This window comes from Sus scrofa, chromosome 13, assembly GCF_054392235.1.
Source record: "Sus scrofa isolate SSC_HxYL_T2T_F1_AM1 chromosome 13, Sscrofa_HxYL_maternal_Yorkshire_Landrace_v2.0, whole genome shotgun sequence".
Taxonomy (NCBI): domain Eukaryota; kingdom Metazoa; phylum Chordata; class Mammalia; order Artiodactyla; family Suidae; genus Sus; species Sus scrofa.
In genome coordinates, this window is record NC_139395.1 from 183930727 (window position 1) to 183953709 (window position 22983).

General features: G+C 37.1%; 1 protein-coding gene and 1 long non-coding RNA gene across 36 annotated transcripts in view; one reads left to right on the forward strand and one right to left on the reverse strand.

Annotated features, from left to right (window-relative positions):
• The window catches only part of CHMP2B (charged multivesicular body protein 2B), a 35875-nt gene extending 19016 nt beyond the window's left edge, over positions 1-16859 (reverse strand). The window contains exons 1-3 of one of the 3 annotated variants that reach the window (XM_013990176.3): positions 16610-16852; positions 16035-16191; positions 2481-2572 (exon numbers count right to left, since the gene is read on the reverse strand). In XM_013990176.3, coding sequence (XP_013845630.1) covers positions 2481-2572; positions 16035-16050 — 108 coding nt within the window. In that variant the 5' untranslated portion in view covers positions 16051-16191; positions 16610-16852. 3 annotated transcript variants of the gene reach the window in all.
• Positions 16529-22983, forward strand: part of LOC146397799 (uncharacterized) — an 85726-nt gene continuing 79271 nt past the window's right edge. For 26 of the 33 annotated variants that reach the window (XR_014823680.1, XR_014823689.1, XR_014823667.1 and 23 more), the window contains exons 1-2: positions 16529-16993; positions 22306-22376. This is a non-coding gene — a long non-coding RNA (uncharacterized LOC146397799). Of the gene's footprint in view, positions 17063-22305; positions 22377-22983 lie in introns of all 33 variants that reach the window. The other 7 variants (XR_014823693.1, XR_014823697.1, XR_014823692.1 and 4 more) reach the window with 1 other exon arrangement.

Genomic DNA, 22983 nt, shown 5'->3' on the forward strand with positions numbered 1-22983 from the left:
TAAGGTTATAGGATAAAAGATCAATATATGAAAAAAGGAATGTGTTTTTATATACCAGCAACAAAAAAGCAGAAATCTAATGAAAGAAGCACAGGACCAGTATAATTACAAGTACAAATACTGCTGAGAAAAATTTAAAATTGAAATAAATGGAGCAAGAGAGCATGCTTATGGATTGGAAGACTTAATATTAAGATGTCAAATCTTCCCAAATTGGTTCAATGTAATCCCAATCAAAATCTGATCCTTTCTTCTGTATAAATTGACAAGTTTATTTTAAAGTTCATATGGAAATACAAAGTACCTAAAATAGCCAAAACAATTTTGAAAAAGAGAAGTACAGAGCTGAAGGGTTAATGCTATATAACTTTAAGACTTAATTATTAAGCTATGGTAAAAACAGTGTGGGTCTAGCTTAAGAACAGTCACATAGGTCGATGGAATACCAGAGAGTTAAAAATGTGGCCCATGTGTATGTGGACAACTGATTTTCCACAAAGATGACTGGTGGAACAGAGAAAGATGTCAACAACAAATGGTATCAGAAAAACTGAATTTCCATATGCAAAACATAAAGCTCTACCCTTACCTACCTATCCTACTTACCCACCTACCTATCTGAAAATATGGTTAAAATTTAATTCAATAAGATTCATAGTCCTAAATGTAAGATCTAAAACTATAATGGTTCTAGAAGAAAACATAAGAGAATATTAGTGACTTTGGGTTAGGCAGATTTCTTAAACAGGATGCTATAAGTACTAATCACAGAACAAAAACAAATAATAAATTACACTTAATAAAAATAAAAATCTTCTGTTCCTCAAAAGAGACTCTTCCAGGAAAATAAGTATGCTATATAACTTTAAGACTTAATTATTAAGCTATGGTAAAAACAGTGTGGGTCTAGCTTAAGAACAGTCACATAGGTCGATGGAATACCAGAGAGTTAAGAATTGGAAAAAATATCTGCAAAACATATATTTAATGAAGTACTTGTATCCAGAATATATTAAAAACTCTTACAACTTAATAATTAGAAAACAAGTTGATGAAAAAGATGGGTAAAATATTTCAACAGAACTTTGGCAAAGAAGATATGTAACTAGCAAATAAGCACAGGAAAAGATGCTAAATATCATTAATGATTAGAGAAATGTAATTTCAAATACCAATTTACTACATACCACCAGCATGGCTAAAATAAACAGACTGTCAATTCCAACTACTGGCTGCGATATGAAACAACTTTACTTGCATATATAACTCATGGGAAAAACAACTGTGCAAAATTGTTTAGCATTTTTATATAGACAAGCATACATTTAACCTGTGATCTACATAGCAACCCTACTCCTAGGAAACATATGTTCAAATAAAGGCTTCAATTGACTGCTTATAGCAACTTTATTTAAAATAGACAAAACCTGGATGTAACCCAAATGTCCACTGGCTGATGAATGGATAAACAAATTGTGAAATATCCACACAATGTAATAACATTAATCAATAAAAAAAGAGTTAATATTGATACATGTGACAACACTAATTAATCTTAAAATAATTATGATTGAAGCCATATTATGAAATTATGAAAGAAGCCATATTAAAAAATTCATTTTATGATTCCATTTATATAAAATTCTAAAAAATGTAAATTAATCTATAATGACAGACGATTGTTTGCCTAATTGGGGCAGGAGACAGGCTAGGATGGGTATAAGGGAGTACAAAGGAAATAAACTTTGGGTGATGTTAGATATGTTCATTACCTTCATGAGTTAATACATATGGCAAAATGTATCAAATTGCATGCTTTAAAAATGTATGGTGAGCTGCATGTCAATTATACCTCAATCATGCTAGCTTTTAAAAATACTTTAAACAACATATATTTTATTTTATTATTTATTTATTTTTTGGCCTCGCCTGCAGCATGCAGAAGTTCCCAGGCCAGGGATGGAACCTGAGCCACAGCAGGGACAACACCAAACCAGCAGGCCAGCAACATACATTTTAAAACAACATAAAAATATTTAAAGATAGCCAGATAAGCTATTTTAAAAAGTACATTCATTATCACAGACCCACTAATAGTTAAAATATCAAATAAGGTGCCTATGAGTTAACATTATTGTTTTCTTATAACCCTCTCTTGTTTTCTACGACTATTTTATTTTTACTGTTAACTGAGAAGGGGCCTTTATTTTGAGCAATATTTCTTCTTAGACATTCATGTCTTTCACCAACTGAAGAACAATGTGATTTTATAATCAGCAGAATAGAGATTCCTGATAGAAGTCAGCAAAATGACACAGTAAACAAAGGTAAGCAGAAATTGCAGGAAGGCGTTAAATGCCATATCTTAAAGTAAATCACTTACCACCTGCCATGTGTCTTTTTCCTAGTTAGCTAATTATTCCAACACTAATTTCTAAATTTGTTTGAAAAGTTAAACTGAAATTTAATGTTCTACTTACCAGCTGTTTTTCTTGTTTCTCTAAAGCTGCCCGATCTCTGATTATAGCTCTCTGTGTGCCTCGTAACTCTCGATTCTGTTCTTTTATTACATCTAGGAGAACCACAAAAGAAATCTAAATGTATGGGTTTTAAAATCTTCTTCAATACCTTTTAAAATATTGAACTTAAAAATCTCAATAAAAAATAAACCTAATTTACTAGATATTAAAATGTTTGGTTTTAATTCAATATGCTAAAAAATTAGACAAATGTTAGAAGTTGAATTATTAAAAAAACTATAGAAGTGCAAATATGCTATAGTCTAAGGGTAAGCCAAAAGTAATATAAATCACAATAAAATATTCCCTTAGAGAATTGATTAGTATACAATGTTTTATATGGTGCATATATATGTCACACACACACACACACACACACACACCCTTTTCACCTCTCCTTACTCCAGTATTATATGAAATTCTAAGAAGGAAGATAGGCAATGTGTTTGTTAAATCTTTTTTTTCTTCACTAAGTAATCATAACAGAGTGAAGCAGCAAACTTTCCAATGAAGAACACCTGGATGTGAATTGCACCTCTGCCATTTGATCCTTATATAATAGTTAATACTCTAAACCTTAGGTTTCTTACAAAACAGGAATTGTTGTTAAGCGGTAAATAACACACACAATGTACTGATAGATTGTTAAGTGTCCACTCATTGTTAATGTCTTTCTAATTTATCTCAATTCATCTGGATCCATCACTCTTATCATCTGAAGAATCAGCAGTATTAGTTAAGTCTAAGCCTAATAGACTATAGTTTTGGGTTAGTTGTTACTAAATAGTAATTACTTCAAAGGATCACAAACATGGATTGTAATTCTTGCCCAAACTGCTCTCTCACTGTCAGGAATCTTGCTAAGTGCTTTACATATATTATACTGTAAAATGTTCACAATAATGCTATGGAGTTGGTTTTTCTATTACGTTGTATATAAGAAAATTGAGTGTTAGGAAATTTAAGTAACATGCCCAAGGTCGCAACGTAGTAAGCAGGGATGCCAGATTTGGATCCAAGTGTTATCTCCTGAGTTGGTGATCTTAATTACTTCACTAGAGCACCTTTTTAGTAAAAGAGGTAGATTTAAAACCACTACTACCAAAACAGAAATAAATAGTCTCTTCATCAAATGGCACTGGGAAAAACATGAAAAAGAATGACAGTGGCCCCCTACCTAAAACCATACATAAAAATTAACTCAAAAAAGATTAATGAGCCAAATATAAGAGGAAATTATAAAACTCTTATAAGAATACACAGGAATAAATCTGTATAATCTGGGATTTGGCAATAGATTCTTAGATATGACACTAAGAGCACAGGCAACAAAGAAAAAATAATTTGGACTTCATAAAAATTAAAAGCTGTGTATCAAAGGCAATTATTAAATGAAAAGACAATGCAGAAAACAGAAGAAAACATCTGATTATATATGAATCTAGTACTGGAAAATATAAAGAACTCTTACAACTCAAAAATAAAAGACAAACCAATTAATAAATGAGTGAAGGACTTGAATAGACATTTCTCCAAAAAAGATATACAAACGGCCAATGAACAAACAGAAAAGATTCAAAATCTCATTCATAAGGGAAAGAGATATACCACTTCACATCTGTCAAAATGTCAGAAAGCAGGTATTGATGAGGATGAAGAAACTGGTACATCTGAACATTGACAGTAGGGATGTAAATTATTTCAACCACTGTGACTAACAGTTTGGTGGTTCCTCAAAAAGTTAAACATAAAATTACCATTATGTCACCTTACAATTCCTCTCCTAGGTATTTACCCGAAAGAACTGAAATAGGTATCTAAACAAATATTCTACACAAATGGTCATAGAAGCACTATTTACAATAGCCAAAAGGTAGAAAGAACTCAAATGTACAAATGAATGAATAAACAAATTGTGGTATATGATTATAATGGAATATTATTCAGTTATAGAAATAAATGAAGTACTGATACATATTACCACATGCATAAACCTCCAAAGTATTATGTTAAATGAAAGAAGGCAGATACAAATGGTCTTATATGATTACAGTTATATGAAATATCCAGAATAGGTAAATCCACAAAGTCAGAAAGCAGACTGAAAGTTGCAAGGAGTTGGAAAAAATGGAGCCTGGTGAGTCACTGCTTAATGGATTCAGGGTTTTATTTTGAGGTGATAAATGTTTCAAAACTTGTTCTGGTGGTTATACACATTGTGAATGTACAAAATGTCACTGACCTGTTCATTTTTAAAATGGTTAATGTGGGAGGTCCTGTTGTGGCTCAGTGGTAACAAACCCAACTAGTATCCATGAGGATGTGGATTCAATCCCTGGCCTCACTCAGTGGGTTAAGGATCCATCATTGCCATAAGCTGTGGTGTAGGTTGCAGACTCAGCTCAGATCCCACGCTGCCGTGGCTATGGTGTAGAAACTCTGATTCAACCTTTAGCCTGGGATCTTCCATATGCTGCAGGTGTGGCCCTAAAAAGCTAAATAAATAAATAAAATAAAATCATTAATGTTATGTGAATTTCATCTAAATTAAAACAGCAACAAAGCCAGCAACTATTACCCTTTTTGTGATGGTTCTACACATTTCTGTTTTAACTTTATTCACAACACAAATAACTAATTATACTAAGTAACAGGCACTGTACAAAGTGCTTCACAACAACCCCAAAAGGTAGAGACTATTACCTCACTTTTTTCAGAGGAGGTAATCTGCCCAAGAGAAAAAAAGTGCTATGATTCATATACAGACATTCTGATTCCAAGGCCTCTAATTTTAAATATAATATTATGCTATGAAGCTTTTAGGAAAACAAAAAGTGAAGTTATCAAAGACATAATCCCTATAAATATAGGTCCATATTAAAAATACACAGTTCAAACAGGACAAAAAATATTTCAAGTTATTATACAGAACATAACTAATCAATTACAATGACTTCCTGAATAAAAGTTAAAATAAGATGCCAGAGCTCCTACATCCTACATAGAAGACATCTATTTCCCCTGCTTTGCTCACTCTGTTTGTCAATGAAGTTATATTGGTGGATATCTCATGCTCAGGATTTGCGAACAACACACTCTATATGTCCTTAAATATGGGAATAAGAAACTCTATATGGGAGATGAAAAGACAGCTGACTCTCACTCCACCTACCTTCTTCTAATGGGAAATGCATATTTCATTTTAAAAAGACGAAGGAGATAGTTTTTTGGTTTTTGTTTGTTTTGTTTTTTGGGTTTTTTTAGGGCTGCACCTGTGGCATATGTAAGTTTCCAGGTTAGGGGTCGAATCAGCTGCAGCTGCTGGCCTACACCACAGCTACAGCAACACCAGATCCAAGCAGCATTTGTGACCTATACCACAGCTTGTGGCAAGGATGGATCCTTAACCCACTGAGCGAGGCCAGGAATTGAACCTGCATCATCACAGAGACTCTCTCAGGTTTTTAACCTGCTGAGCCACAACAGCAACTCCAAGGAAGCAGGTATTCTATACAGTTATACTGGGGAAATTTTCAAGTTCAAAAAAAAATCAAACCTATTTATTTGCTTCCAGTCTTCTAAGAACATTTAGTATATGAATACGCATTGTTGATGTATATTTGGACTTTGTCCTCAGTTCTTGGCACAGAGCTCCATAAACTCTTGGAATTCCCTGAGTGAGAGGAATATCTTTGACTCAGAGAAGGGCACCCCTAGATAGCTTCAGGATGGGACTAGTGACCAGAAAGACCAAATATATGATTAGAGGGCGAGGACTTTCAGCCCTGCCACTTAGGTGAAGAGCTATGTAGGGCTGGAAATTGGGTTACAAAAACTCCTGAACAAAGAGACTAGAAGAGTTTCTGCTTGGTAAACACATAGAGGTTCTGGGAAGGTGACATGTCCAGAGAGGGCTTAGAAACTCTAACCGCCCACCCCGAATAATAACTTCCATTTGGCTGTTCCATGATGTATTCTTATAATAACTGTAAGGAAAGTACTTTCCTGAGTCTGAGAGTTGTTCTAATGAATTATCAAACTTCAGAAGAGAGTTGCGGTGATGCCGAAATTTATAGCCGGTCAATCAGAAGTACTGGTGGCAACCTGTGACTTGTGACTGGCCTCTTAAGTGAGGACAGTCTTGTGGGACTGAGCCCTTAGCCTATGGAGTCTGTGCTAACTCCAGTGTTAGGATTGACTAAATTGTTGGAGACACCTAGATGGTGTCAGAGAATCAGAGAAAAGAACAGAGTACAGGGAGTTCCCTTCGTGGCTCAGTGGTAAACGAACCCGACTAGGATCCATGAGGATGTGCATTCGATCCCTGGCCTTGCTCAGTGGGTTAAGGATCTGGCGTTGCCATGAGATGTGGTGTAGGTTGCAGACGCGGCTAGGATCCCACATTGCTGCGGCTGTGGCAGAGGCTGGCAGCTGTAGCTCCAATTCAACCCCTAGCCTGGGAACTTCTATTCTGCAAAAAGCAAAAAGCAAAAAGCAAAAAAAAAAAAACAACCAGAGTATAGCCGTCTTTATCGTAAAACAAGTATTATAACAGGAAGTTTCAACAAATTATATAATTTATTCAAAACAGCTTGACTTTACTTTTCTTAATTTTATGCAACTATGTTTACCATAACTGTCACTGTATATTAGAGGAGGAAAATAAATTAATTATTGCATATTCCATAGTCTATTCTTAATAGACCTATTAATATTTAAGTAGATCTAAGCTATAAACCGAGAGTATCTAATGTTATATACTGAAACATTCATAATACTTTAAAATATATTATGCGAAGTAGAAAAAGACAGTAAAATATTTTTTCATATGAGATGGTAGGCATATCGTATAAAACAAATTAATCTTTAATTTTTTTTAAAAATAGTCCCTATACTAAACTCACAGTTAATAAGGATCTTCAGAAAATTCAGAATGAATAACATGAGAATGGCTCTGAAACATTTTTAATGTTTTTAAGGCCAAGTTTATTTTCCATTATATTTATTTTTTAGTAGGTCTGATTTCTTGTTAAGAAGTTCCTCAGAGTTCCAATTGTGGCTCGGCGGAAATGAATCTGACTAATATCCATGAGAACACAGGTTCGATATCCGGCCTTGCTCAGTGGGTTAAGGATCTGGCATTGCTGTGATCTGTGTTGCAGGTTGCAGACAAAGCTTGGATCCCAAGTTGCTGTGGCTGTGGTGTAGGCTAGCAGCTACAGCTCTGATTCAACCCCGAGCCTGGGAACCTCCATATGCCTCCTGTGTGGCCCTAAAAAGACTAAACAAAAACAAAAACAAACAGTATTATGAAGTAATAGGTGATTATATGAAATTTTCAAACGGTTAAAATGTCAAAAGTACATGGATATGCCTATGGTATGCTCTGTTACCATCTGGTTAGGTACAAAAACCCTAGGAACTATCCTACCCAACACTCTTTCCTCACCCATATCTAGCACAACACTTAGAAAGGGCCACTTAGGCCAACTCCACTATGGGAATCAAATGCCTGTCTCGAGCCTTTTTGGTTCTTCTTACTGAACTAATTAACACATGAGTACATAAGAGTGCTAAGATCACCGACTTAAATTTTAGACTTAAGAAGACATAGAAAAGGTCATTTTGTACTCTTTGGTTCCGAGTCAATAAGGTCTCTCTGCTTACAGAAAAAACGAAAGAAAAAAAGCCAAAAAAAAAAAAAAAAAAAAAAAAATCTAAAAAGGCCTCACATGTTGTCTAGCCTAGCTCACTAGAACTCCCTACTGGGGTTTGAGGCCAAGCTCCAACTTGAATTAGGCTGCCCTTCTAGACCCTACTTATTTACACACCATTTGCACATCTGCGGATTAAAGAAAAAAGTAGTTACCAAATGTAAATACAGAACTCATTAATTTGTGAATAATATCCTTTAAAGTACTATCTTTCGAAAGAAAGGAGGGGGCCTGTCTCAAGCTTGCAAGGTAGTTCAGAATTACTGCCCCAGTAGCACTGAGACACAACTCAGAATTCATAATATTCAGGGGATACAAGCTGGTCTCCTAGACAGCATCCACTCCACCATGTATTGGGTTTTGTGCTTTACTGTAAGACTGAGGCAGAATATTAACTCAGGTAGTCAGTGTAGGAGCATGAGCTTAGATGCATTCTTTGATATGGCCATTGATTAACATTTGTGGTTTAAGGGCTCCAGGGAGCAACATCCCCAGGCCTTGTTTACTATAGGGAGTGTACCTAAACCCAGAAGGACATTAATCTCTAATCCCCTGTGACCCAGTTTATGGGAAGAAAAAGGCAAAGAAACCAGGAGACCTACAGGACATTTCCACGCCTACTGGATAAGGACTGATGTAGATAACTGAGCAAGGCCATTGGGAGAACACCATATCTTTCTAGACCCATGTTGGTACCCTCCCATCTTTAAGGGATTAAAAACCCCTATAAGACAATAGAGAATGGGGGGGGGGGCTCCTCTCACCCCCCCAGCAGCCCTGGGAGCTATTTGCTTTCCTGTAATAAAGACTGTTTGGGAGTTCACAGTGGTTAATGAATCCAACTGGACTAGGAACTATGAGGTTGAGGGTTCGATCCCAGGCCTTACTCAGTGGGTTAAGGATCTGGCATTGCTGTGAGCTGTGGTGTAGTTTGCAGATGCGGTTCAGATCCTGTGTTGATAGGGCTCTGGCGGAGGCCTGTGGCTGTGGCTCCAATTCGACCCCTAGCCTGAGAACCTCCATATACCGCGAGAGCGGCCCAAAAAATAGCAAAAAGACACACACACACACACACACACACACACACAAGACCGCTTTCCTGGTGCCTGTGTGTTTGCGGAGTTCATTCTTCGACGGCGTGAACAAGAACCCAGATTCTGGTAACATCTTCCTGGCATCAAGATCATGATGGACTTTTTTAATCTAATATATCATATTATCTGCTTTTAAACATATTTCTTCAGAGAAAATATTATTTTGATCATGCAACTTAATTGCCTACCAATTGTCCTGGATCTCACCACACATGAACTGACAAAAGAGCAAGAAATGCTTGAACATCTTGCTTCAGCATCTCCATTAACAGGCTTTTGGAGATCAAGATCAGGGAAGAAAGTGAGCTTCTGCCTTAGATTTCATCTGCAAGTTCTGTTAGCCTGTATCAATGGAAACAGTAGGTACTCTAGCTGTGGTAGAGTGGGATAAGGGAGATTATATAAACCCTGACAGTGGCTATGAACTGAAGAGCTGAAGTGTGAGTTCAGCTAGAGAAGAGATGGCGGAGCTCACCAATTAAGAGTAAAGGGGAATGGGGACCTCGCCATGTGGGGATATGCCAACCTCTTGGATTGATGGGGAGAAAAAAACTGTAAAAATGCTGCAAACTCAAAGGTTAAAGGGTAAGAAGAATATTTAAGGTCAATAACTAGAAAATGTTGGCTGTAAAAACCAAACTTACTCAGAGGCAGAAGGACAATGACAATGAGAGAGTGGGAGGGAGAAATCAGAATTTGACATGCAAAGCAGCTTTGTTTCTCAGGCTTTGGAAATGGTATATCAGAAATCAGGGAGGAATGGTACCTGCCTAATTAACCAGTTTTGATAAATGGTAAAGAAAAAGTGAAAACAAAAATAAAAACAACGATGGGAAACAGAAAGGACGGAGAGGATCATGCCAACAGCTTTATTCTACATATGGTCCAGGGAGCCAAGGATCCATTTGGGAATAGGATGAAGTTAAAGACTCAGCAGGACTTGCTTGCAAGGAAGAGGTGGGACACTAAGGAGAGAATAGGGGTCCCGCCCTATGGTAGCATAAAAGGAAGTAACAAGGAATTTTTTTTTCTCTCTGCCAGTAAAATCTTGAACATCACTCAAGCTCTGAGGAATTTATTATTATTATTAAAATAGTATTTTAAAGAGCTGAAGGAAGATCTGTCAGCAGATCTTTGGGTCTCATGTGGTTCTCAAATACACAGGCTTTGGTACCATTATCAATCAATAAGAGCTTCAGTTCAGAAAACTGTCAAAGGACATTTTTCAGCTTAGATAAGTGAGGGAATGAGGGAAAAATCCTCTGAAAGAACAATCTCACAGACATATGGACTTAAAGATAGAAAATGGTAGAGTGAAAAGAAATACTTCTTTGCTGTTATGCTAAAGATGGAGAAATAGAGAAAACATTTTCCTACAGAAATAACCATTCTAGGAGTTCCCATTGTGGCTCAATGGTGAACAAATCCGACTAGGAACCATGAGGTTGTGGGTCTGATCCCTGACCTTGCTCAGTGGGTTAAGGATCCAGCGCTGCAGTGAGCTGTGGTGTAGGTCGCAGACTCAGCTCAGATCCTGAGTTCCTGTGGCCCTGGTGTAGGCCGGCAGTTACAGCTCCAATTCGACCCCTAGCCTGGGAACCTCCATATGCAGCGGGTGAGGCTCTAGAAAAGACAAAAAATTAAATAAAAATTAAAAAAAAATAACCATTCTAAAAGTTGGAGAACTTTTCCTCAGAAAAATGCTGAGGGTACTCTGCTCCTGAATCCCACATTCAATTACCTTTCTTCAGTGTTCCAATAATAAAATAAAATTTGAGGGTTTTTTTTGTTTGTTTGTTTTTTTAGGGCCACACCCATGGCATTTGGAGGTTCCCAGGCTAGAGGTCGAATTGGAGCTGAAGCCTCTGGCCTACGCCACAGCAACTCAGGATCTGAGCTACATCTGTGACCTACACCACAGCTCACAGCAATGCCAGATCCTTAATCCACTGAGCAAGGCCAGGGATCGAACCTTCATCCTCATGCACTGTGAGCCATGAGAGGAACTCCAAAATTTGAGTTTTAAATATTCAGAATAATTAGCACCAAGGGAACACTACGGTACTCTAGAAGCACCACGAGATTGTTGTATTTTATTTAGAAGAAAGCAGAAACATTTCTAGAGGGGATTTAGTTTAATTAGATGGTGGATTTTATTCCCTCCTGAGCTATCGGAAATGCAGCATCACAACTGACTCTTGACATATTTATCCAACTTAGTCAAAGATTCACAGTTCTGAGCTCTAGACCACTAGCATACATGGATACCACCCCAATGAGGGAAAACCCAAGAAGCTTTGTTCCTCTTCTGTCAGTATCATTCCTAAAATTATCTCCAAATTTGCACTGAGGTTCAAGGTAGGGGGTGATAATAGGAATGTAGACTATAGTAAGCTCTGGGTACTGGGAACACTACTTTTGGTTAGTAAACGCTACTATTTTGGAATTTTAGTCTGTAAATTCTAAAATGCTGCAGAGTTATTTTTCTTTTATGCTTTAGACTCTACAACAAATATCGAATACAGGAAAAACTTAGAATAAGCCTAATCCTACTTTGGAAGTGTGAAAATATCTACTTTAATTCTGGAGAAAGCAAGTCAAGAAGCAGATGCTAAACAAACAAACAAAAAAATGAAAAAACAAAAAAACAATACACGAAGAGTGAAGTATTTAACTACTTAACATAGTTTCAGGTGGCATTAAAGAAGAATTTCTAGAGAAGGATAAAACCCTGAGTTCAGGATAGCTAAAGGAAGAAAAAAAGAGAATTCTATGCATAAAGGTATCATAAGCAAAAATACGTCAGAGTGAGAAAGAGTATGGTATATCCAGACAAATATGAGAACAGTGTTGCTGAACAGTAAAATGTCCAGAGACATGGCCAGAAAGAAAGACAAGGACCAAATCAAGGAGGGCTATATTTGCCCTGTTAAAGAGCACTCACTGGATCCTGTTGGTGCTAAAGACTCAACAAATGGGTTTACACTGAGGAGTAGCATAGCATTTGGATTTCAGGTATGTCAATCACACAAGCATCTTGGTAGATGAATGATTTAAGGGCTATGAAGGTACAAGAAAGAAACACAGAAAAGTAATGTAGTAAAGTACAAGACAAATGGGATCTGAATAAGAGCAAGAAAGATCATGTGTCAAATATTTAAGAGGCAAAAGGAGTAGAACTTGGTACTTAATTGTGATAGAAGGCAAAATCAAGAACTGCCAAACAGGAAGAGGAGAACTCAGAAAAGGAAGTTGCTTGTAAGAGATGGTGATGAATTCTGTTTAGGATCTCTTAATGTGAGGTACTCTGGGGCATCTAGGTTGAAATACTCAGCAAACTATTGGTATACTTATCTGAAACTAAAAAAAAATATCTCTAGAGATATACTAAAATAATAAAAGTTTAGATAAGATTACTTAGAAAATGTACAATTAGAGTAGTGGTAGCCCAAAACATTAATATTTAAAGGGCAGATTAAAATAAGAAAGGAAGAGGAGTTCCCATTGTGGCTCAGTGGTTAGTGAATCTGACTAGGAACCATGAGGTTGCAGGTTTGATCAGCATTGTCATGAGCTGTGGTATAGAACACAGATGTGGCTCAGATCCTGTGTTGCTGTGGCTCTGACACAGGCTGGCGGCTATAGCTCCAATTGGACCCCTAGCCTGGGAACCTCCATATGTCGCAGGAGCGGCCCTACAAAAGACAAAAAGACGGAAAAAAAAAAAAAAAAAAAGAAAGGAAGAGAGGAAGGAAGAAAGAAAGGAAAAAGAGTAGTTAGAAGAATTTGAGGAAAATTAAAACACTGTCAAGCTACACAAGCTAAAAGAGAATTTCAAGGAAGACGTTATCAAGTCCAAATGCAAAACATAACCCCAGAAGATGATCACTAAAAAGGATCATTGGATTTGGTGATCTAGAAGTCACTGATGATTTTAGCAAGAGCTCATTACATCAGATGTAAAGCAAACTGCTGTAGAAGGAGATGAGGGTGGGGGGTCAGAGAAGTACACAAGTGGAGGTAGGAGACATTACCACTCCTTTGAGATATTTAGATGAAAAGCAAAAAAAGACTGAACAATACTTCCTAAGAAAATGTTGGGTTAAGAGAGAGTCAGGAAAATGAGGGTTGTTAGCAGCATTAGAAGCTACAGTTTTACTACTAATAGTGAGAGAAGAGTCTGGTTCAGACAAAAGGTAAACATTACATGTACTGACCAAAAGCTGAGACTCCCATGTAACTTACTAGCAAGAACAGCAAAATTGAATTATGCCACAGGATCTCTAATAAGAAACAAACAAAGAAACAATGATAAGACTCAAAGGGATGAGGTTTCTGGCTCTGCCACTTAGTAGCTGTGTGATCTTGGGCAAGTTACTTAGTTCTTTGGCTCTCAATTTCGTCATCTAGGAAGTGAGGATAATAATAGTACTTATAAATTTTCTAAAAATTGAAAAGATACTGATACAAAATGCTAACAAAGTGCTGGCTTAGAGTAGGACCTCAAATTTGTCTTTATTGAAGACAACACAAAAATTATACAGTGCTTAAAGAACTTCACTTTTTAAGAGGCATAATTAGTTGTGCTTTCATAACAGGTCCTCATGGCATCCTGATTTACAGGTTCATAATTTAAATAAGTATAATCACAGGTCCATAATTAGTTTCAATAAATAGGTCATCATTAGTCCACTTAGGAAAAAAAAAAGCAAACCAAAAAAAAAAAAAAAAAGACCACTGTAGGTAAACACACTAACACCACTGTCATACATGTATATATGTATACATGTTATAAATCAGTACAAGAAAAACCAAGTACTCAACTGTGATTTTAAATTCAAAAGAATCTTTCTCTTCTATGGCATTGAGGTACAATTCTCATTAATTTCTGTAACAAAGTATACACTGCAGAGACTTGTTCATCTCCGTGTCAAAAATGAATTAAACATAACTCTGAATAGTAATAAGTGCTGTAATGTTGTCTCCCTTTTTAATTTACATGTGCAGTATTCTTTAATGATATAGTATGCAACTCTGCTAGCCAATCCAAAGACACAAAAAAGATTCAATTATTCGCTAGCTCTGTAAGCAGTTACATATCTTCCTTATGTATCAGAATTTCATTACTGTTGAAACAGATAAAAAGACAACATATAGTAAAATATCTTAAGATCAATAATCGAGTCTAAGGATCTGGGAAAAATGCATAAGAATATGTTTAATTTCATAATATAAGTCCTCATTATTGCTAAGATGAATGCTGTCACCTTTTAAAACACCTTCTTTTTAATAAAAGAAAGAATAAAAACATTTGTAAAGCTTTAGGCAAAATAATAAAAATACAGGTCTATAATTAAGATGTCATTAAGTAATCTGAACTGACATTATTTAAGAAAACATCAAGTATGCTGTTTGGTAGTTACAGAAAATGTATATAGTGGCCAAATTTACATATAGAAATTATCATGCACAGATTTTTAAGTCAGTAGGAACTATAGTTTCTTCCAAAAGTCCTTAAGTTCTTTTTCTCCAAATAAGTTTACCTAGCAGAAATATTATTTCTTGGGTGAATTAATGCAGCTGCAAATAAGTATACAGTTAAAACCTTCACAGCACATCCTAATTATCTTTTTAAAATTCAGCTCTATACTTCAAGTACAGTAGTCACTAGACTGCCAAAAGGACAGGAAGCACAGCAATGAGACTAAAGAACTGGAATTTAAGCCTTTGAAAATATTTGACAGATATTAAGCAACTAAAACTGGGATGTTTGGCTTTTAAAGTTAATTTTTAAATTTAATTTGTAACATCAAAGTAAGAAAAATGCAACCCTTTTCCTGTTTAGTAAATTCTCACTTTATAAAACTGAAACAAACAAAAAAACCTTTTTCCTCCCTGCAGTACCATACAATAACTGAAACTCACAATATTAGTACTGAAACACTGAAAAAATAAAGTGCCATGTTAAAAATTAAATAGCATTTTCAAATAAAACACACATAAAACTCATTTCACATAATTGCATTACTTCTTACACCCACCTGGTAGTTATTTCAGGTATTGTAAATGGTATTTCTGCTAATAAAAGGCAATTTCACCCACTCAGGGAAACCAAAAATGTATTACGCTGTGTGATAAATTAAGGGTAAAATGACATTATATGTTGAAGTGAAGGGTAGGGTGACAGGGTAAAGACAATGCCTTTGTCATCCTCCACAAAATAATTTTGCTGGCATTGGAATAGTCAATACAAAGGAATGAAGGAGTTACCCCAGGTCTGGACTGAACACCCTGTTTGTACCAATCACTGTCTAGCTACCACTGTTCCTTTTGTGGCAGTTAGACCCTTACAAAGAAGTGATTCTTTGATTAAACCAACAACAACCTAGATTCAACATGTAATGAGAAATACAGTTTTTAAATAACTTGAATGAATTTGATTCCTGGTAGAGTCAATGAAAATATCAAGATTAATTAAAGCTACATAAACATATATTACAGGCAGTGCTTATAAAAACCAATTTGTATTTCCTGTACACTTCACTTTTCCTCCCCTTAACAAGATATTGAGCAAATGTCTGAATTAATGCAAGTATCTTAAAATGTAAACTTCTATGTAGGTAACAGATACCACATCTCTTTAGATAGCAAAAGATAATCATAAGGTAGAAAGAAATATAGGATGAAAACTAAACCCAGGCACTTGCCTTGGATTTCGTTCATTTTTTCTACTGAAGTCAGTCAAGAAGCATTTGTTTCACATCTCTATTGATGGGGTGTTCCCAGGGCAAGATCGGTCCAAACGCAAGTTCATTTAGTAGCTGGAGCCTCCCCACCTCAATACCGGTTTCGGGTTTGGATGCCCTTAAATAGTACGGTTCCAAACTGATGGAAGAGAAAACCAAGTACACGGAACCAACAAGAAATTTATCGAAGCACCAAGTCTAAAGACACTGAAGGGCTAGCTGCATCCTGCCTCCAAGAAAGGCTCAGGATCCCGCTAAAGGAGAAACCTGAGGAGGGGGTGGGTGGGGGAGGGATGGGGGTCGGGGTTGTTAGCTGCGTTATCAGAAGGAAGAAACCAGACTGCTCAGGTGAGTTTGAGGTGGGGCAAGTCGGAAGAGACAGGGAAGCAAAAAAGTGACGCATGAAGGCGGTCACCTGTGGGGCCACTAGATCCAGCCCCGCCCCCAGGAACTGCAACAAGAATCGCGGCCTGAAGCCCCCAAAATACGCCATGAAAACGCAGGGCTGGGCCTCTTCGTGCCAGCCTGGAACTCACCATCCACGGTTTTCTTCTTGAAGAGGGACGCCATGGTCAGAAACCGCTCCCGTGCTGCCCGGCTCGGCCCGGTCCGGCCCGCGACTGGGAAAGGACAGGAGAGAACGGACAGGCCTTTGGAGTGTTCGGGATGGCGGAGCCGATGAACAAGAGAAGGCGGGGTCGCCAGACAGAACCCGCGGAGGGCGAGTATCCCCCAAGCCTGCCGCAGCCGAGTTGCCAGAGCTCAGGTGACCGCGAACTAAAGCACTTTTTGGAGAAGTCACTTCTAGGCGGCGCCTGCGCGGTCTGCGCGTGCGCCTGCGCACTGCGGTGCCTGAAGCCGCGGCTGCTGCCCTCACTTCAGACGCTGCCCGCTCCTCCCTTTTACCGGGTGGCTGAGGGGTGAGTTCCGCAAAGCTTGCCCTGGTACAAGCGAGCTGGCGACCGCGGGTGGTGTTGGTGGGCTTTTAGGTGCGGATTCTTTGCTGAATGCTGACAGAGATGAGCCCTACCTAGCACTCTCCTAGCCCCGAGAGAAGCTGGAATTAGGGGTTCCCAGGGTGCTGAGATAAGTGTGGGTAGTTCTGGAACCAGTTGATTTACGACCGGCCCTCTTGCAGTCAGTATGAAGGCTTCCCTAAATGTACGGGCTGGTGGCAAATGCTGAGGTCCGTGCCCGGGTAGTGTGTGTCTCAGGAGTTCACACCCTTTTCTGCCCTGACTCTCTTAGAGATCTCCCGAAGCCCACCGCGCAGTCTTGCAGGACCGAGGCCCTCGCTTCGACCCTGGGTGTAGGGCCAGGGGATTCAGTTTCTAGGCGTGGGGGTGGCAGGGGTGAAAGGTTTTGGGGAGTAACTTTCTTAATGTGGCATTTTTTTATCTAACGTTCTTGGCTAGAAACAGGAAAAAAAAATCTACACAGATTTGAATACCAGTTTAAATGTCTAAAACTATTTCTTTAATATCTAAATTTCTAGTAATTGCTCAAGAAAAAATTGATGGCCCACACTGGGAACCTGTTAGACTGTTACATAGCTGTATATTAGTGTTCACTGTGGAAAAAAGCCCTATATTATGTAAAAGGAAAAGCATAATGAATTATTTAGAGTCCTGTGTATAAGCATAAATATGGGAAATACTGTCTTTGGATCAAGACCTTGAGTTCATTGTTCATTTTGTGAATTTGTGTCTCTCTCTGTGTGTACACATCTCTATTTAATATATTATTTTATTATTTAGAATCTTAATTTTGCTTTGAACTTTTTTCTCCCAAACTAGTCATGCTTAAAAGCAACGCTACCTTCCACAGGATGAAAATAATAGTACCTTTTTTCCAAAGATGTGTTTCTGATAGGAAAACTTCTCAATAACAGTGTCAATATTATTAGTCACCTCTGGCTTTATGAATCATGTCTCAAGAGTTTTTATGTATTTGGAGTAGTCAGACTTCCTTTACCCATTTCTCACTGCCCCCCCCCCCCCCCCCCCCCCCCCCCCGGCCATAGGACAGCAAAGCCCTCAGGGCCGCTGATAATCCTGCTGTTGCTGCTACAATTTAGCTAAGAGTCTGTTCATGAAAACTTTTCTCAGAACGACATAGTGGTATGCAAGGCATAAGTGTCTTATTCCCTCTCAAAGTACTTGAGATATTGTGAGAAGGTGAAGAGCTAAGGAAATGGGGAAAAAAAATGTTGGCAGAAGACTTAGTCTTTGCACCCAAGGCCTGGCCTTTCCTGCAGTAAGCTCTATGGCAAGAAGGAGGTTTGCCCTGGCTGCCTACTGTAACAAATGGCATTGAGCTGTGCTTGAATGCCTGAGAGGCAATAAGCTGTTATGTGTCTAGTAATCGTACTCCTCCCTGCTGCAGTCACCCTTGTTTTATTACTCCTATACAATCCCCCCCACTGACCCAATTGTAACAGTTGGGAAAATGCCAAAATACTTAGCAGCAACCATATGGAAGACCCTCAAAAGTGCTCAGCAGGAGCTAAAGATAGGGCTTGTTCATTACAATAAAGACAGAATAGAAATATGTAGTATTTACACTCAGCACTCAAATAGCTTAACTCTCCCCTAGTTTGAAGCAGGCTAATATTCAGCTGATGTGCACCAGGCTGATGTGTATCCATTCTGTTTAGTTCTTGGCCAAACTGTACCTGTTCATTTTTGTAGATCACTTCTTATTGAAATAAATATAACTGAGATTTAGGACACCACGGAGCCATAAACTAGAATGCAATGGTATTTTTCATTAGTTTAAAGCCATCATCATCACATACAAACTCCCTGAATCCAGACACATTTATAAGCATAGCAGATAGAGAAAACATTTTAATATTATTCTTTTTAAGTCCCATTTAAAAAAAAATGAACTACTATCTTATGGCCACATCATTATGACCCCATACAAGTCTTCCAAATTGCTCAGTGAAAAGTATTATATATCTAATGACATAAACCATGTTATATGCTAGGGATATAACTATAAACAAACAAATACAGTTCCTCCACCATTTTCTCTTACCCACCTCCCTACCAGATTTTTCATCTTTTATCATTCACTTGTTACTCTCTGACACCAGTTCCAACCTGTGGGATTTTTTTCTCCAACACCAGCTCTGTCCTACAATTCAACTCAGTTAGGGTTAGGGTTCTGACACTGTCTACTGAGAGACAGAGTCAGATCCACAACATAAGAGCTTGGTCCCAAAAGACTGTCCCCACTTTGGGTCCCAATCACAAGTCTAGGTGGTTACTTGTGCTTCTGACCATCTAGCTGTTAATCAGAGTTTTCTATTACCCCTACCTTGGGTTCAAGTGACTTCTTAGATTATCTCACGAAACTCAGGAAACCAGTTTACTCACTAGGCTACCAGTTTATTACAAAGGATATTGAAGGATGCAAATCAACAGCCAGAAGAAGAGATATATAGGGCAAGGTCTTGAATGTAGGACCTTCTGCCCCCAGGGGTTTGAGGCCCAAGTACAGTGGCACATGGATGTGTTCTGGTTCACCCAAACTGGAAGCTCCCTACACCCTAATCTTTTGGAGTTTTATGGAGGCTTGTTCCATAGGTATGCGTCATTAAATCATTGACCAGTGGTAATGAACTCTAGCCTCTCTCCCCTCTCCAGAGTTTGGAGGAAGGAGACTAAAATTTCCACCCCTCTAAACTCATGGTTCCCCTGGTAACCAGCTCCAACCTTAGATTCTTTCCAAAAGTCACCTCATTAACATAAACTCGGATGTGTTTGAAAGGTATTTGTTATGAATGTCAACACACCTTTATTGCTCTTATCACTTATGAATTCCCAAGGGTTTTAGGAGCTTTGTACCAGAAATGAGGATGAAGACACTATATATATACATATATATATATATATATATATATATATATATATATATTCCTCATTATAAATCATAATATTGCAATTGTCCATCACAGAGAAACAGGATTATGCTCCATATAAGAAATAGAGCTTTTAAAAGCAGAGCTTTTCTAAAATAGGATAGGTGCTATGTGAGTTCTTTGTCACAGAAGTGTCCAAGCAGGAGCAGGCTGTTGTAGAAAGAATTCCTTCAAATGATCAAAAGCTTGACTGGAAGGTTTCTAAGGTTCCTTTACATTTTGGATTTTTGTTATAAATAAAATATTGCTCAGACCAAATTGTGGTATATGATTTTTCATACCCTATATATAATCCTATCAAATCTTCTTGGCTTCACCTTTAAAGATATGGTAAAACCAAAAAAGACATAGCATTTCACCACTTTGAATCATCTTAATTGAGGTAACTTTCACTTTTCTTCTATATCATTACCACCTGTTATTTGCCTGCTTGCATCCTTACCTCACTCCTCTCTTGTCTTAGTATAAGACTGATCCTATTAAAATGTAAATCAGGGCATGCTATTCTGTTTCTCAGAAAGCAACATAATCTGAATACTTACGTCTGGACCATATATATGTGTGTGAACTCGTGCGCCCACTCATATCTGTTCTACAGATTGAACTTCTGTTATTCATTCATTAAGTGTGCAAATTTTGCCATCCAGGTTGAACTCCTAATTATTTCACTTCCTTTGTCATTCACATGGAACATAATTGTTTATATGTGATCCTAAAATTATACTGTCTATTGTCTGCCTTCTTCTGTACATGGAATTTCTGATAGCACCTTCTTTGATTTCATTACCATTTTTTTTTTTTTACCTTTAGAACATTCCATCTGACTTTTAGTTATTTTTGTAAGATTTTTATTTTTTCTATTATAGTTTATTTACAATGTTATATTTATGCTGTACAGCTAAGTGACCCATACATACATACATACATACATATACATATATATATTCATTCTTTTTCTCATATTACTCTCCATCCTGTTCCATCACAAGTGGCTAGATATAGTTCCCTGTGCTATATATACAGCAGGATCATATTGCTTATCAACTCCGAATGCAATAGTTTGCATCTACTAATCCTGAACTCCCAGTCCATCTCACTACCATTTTTGACTATCATGTTCCTTGAATTGCGTCACTTTTAGTCAAGTAAAACTTTTAATATTTTAAAAAAATATAAATTCTTACTCAGTTCTCCCATCCTATACTTGATTATGGACAATTTTAACCTAAATACAAAAGTTTTTATGCATCACTAGAGAGGACATGCATACATCTTTGTATTGATTCACTTATAAGTACTTTTGGGGCATTGAAACTGTGAATCTATTCACACAAAATCATCAAGGTTTCATTTAACTTTCATTTTAAAGACCATTCTGAAGATTTCTATAATCTTTAAGAAGACAGAAAAACTTTTTCACCAAGATCAAGGTATTAGTATGCCTATGTTGTATCATATTTAATCAGTTACAGCAACCAGAAAGATAGGTGAGTTGAATTTGGCATAATTCATTCAAGTGGAAATAATATTCACTCCATGAGATCAATAATTTCTTTTCTGAATATTAATAAACATAACAACCTATTTAAGAGTGTTTTCTAAAGTATTTTATAACAGTTTCCTCTTTGAGTACCAGTATATTTGCCCTTTTTCAATCCTTTGATAACTTAGGTTATAATTTTAATGGAATCCTCTTCCATTCTTTTGTCCCTTGAAGGTATATATCATGGCATCATAGTTGATAGTGATAACTTTGGACATAGACTGCCCAGGTCTGTAACCAGCTCAGCCTCTGTATAGCATCAGACATAGAGCAAGTCATTGAACCTCTCTATGTTCATTTTATCCCATGTAAAATAGGATATATTAGTACTACTTGGAAATGAGTGTTGAAAGAATTAAATGAGCTAATCTATGTACGCACAGAGTAGAACCTAATACACATTAAGCACTGTAGGATATTGGGTCTCTGTGTTATTCTTCCTAGCTTTTACCTTTTCTGTGTTTTTTCAAGAATAATCGCTTTACTTTGAAATCCACTCATCTGTAATGGAGAAAATATAAATCTTCAATTTATGTTTTTTGATTCAGATCCTGGTTACCTTCACTCTATCAACCACCTCACCCCACTCTACCCCCCCATTAGCCCATTTCTTTCTCCTTAATTAGAAAAAAAATCTGTTTTTCTTGTCCTTGATTTTGTCATTTATATAAGTTGACTGTGGGAATATGTGTCTAACATTGGTATTTATTGTATTGAGAGGATTAATTACAGGTTTGTTTGTGTTGTTTTTTTCTCTCCAGCATCTGATCCTAAGCTCCTTGTGTTCAGAGAGACTCTCTTGCCATACTCTTCAGTCATTTCCTACTGGAATGTAAGTATATTTAGTCAAAACTTAATAAAAATACAATAACATCTTTTATTATCTATGTTTCATATTTTAATTCCAAAATGACATGATATATATATTTAGTACCTTTGTGTTGACTTGACACAGTCAGTTTCAAGTCTTCATCTATCTGAAAGTAGCCAACAGATCCATCCCCATAACCAACATAGGTCTGGAGAGCTTGGTTCCAAGTCAAAAATAATCTAAAGATAAATGTGGATATCCCTTTTTTTGTTTCTGGTTTCACTCAGGTTCAAATATGGACAGACTATAAGCTGTTTCGCTATTTCACTAACTTACCCCCTATATTCTGCCCTACATTTAATAATACTATAGTATAAAATATGACTCTATAAACAAAATTAGGAATAGCATGTCAACTTATATAGCATTAAAAATTTTAGAGAAATAGAAACTTAGGATAGAAAGAGTCATTGGCAAAGTCTAAATTCTCTTGTTTCTTAAAAGACATAAACAAGAGAGACATTTAAAAGCCCTTCAAAGTTGTATAGCTAACAGGGTGCTGAGTCAACATGTGGGGACAGACTCCTTTGGTGTGTTTATGCTTCATTGTCAATGATGTCAGCTCTGT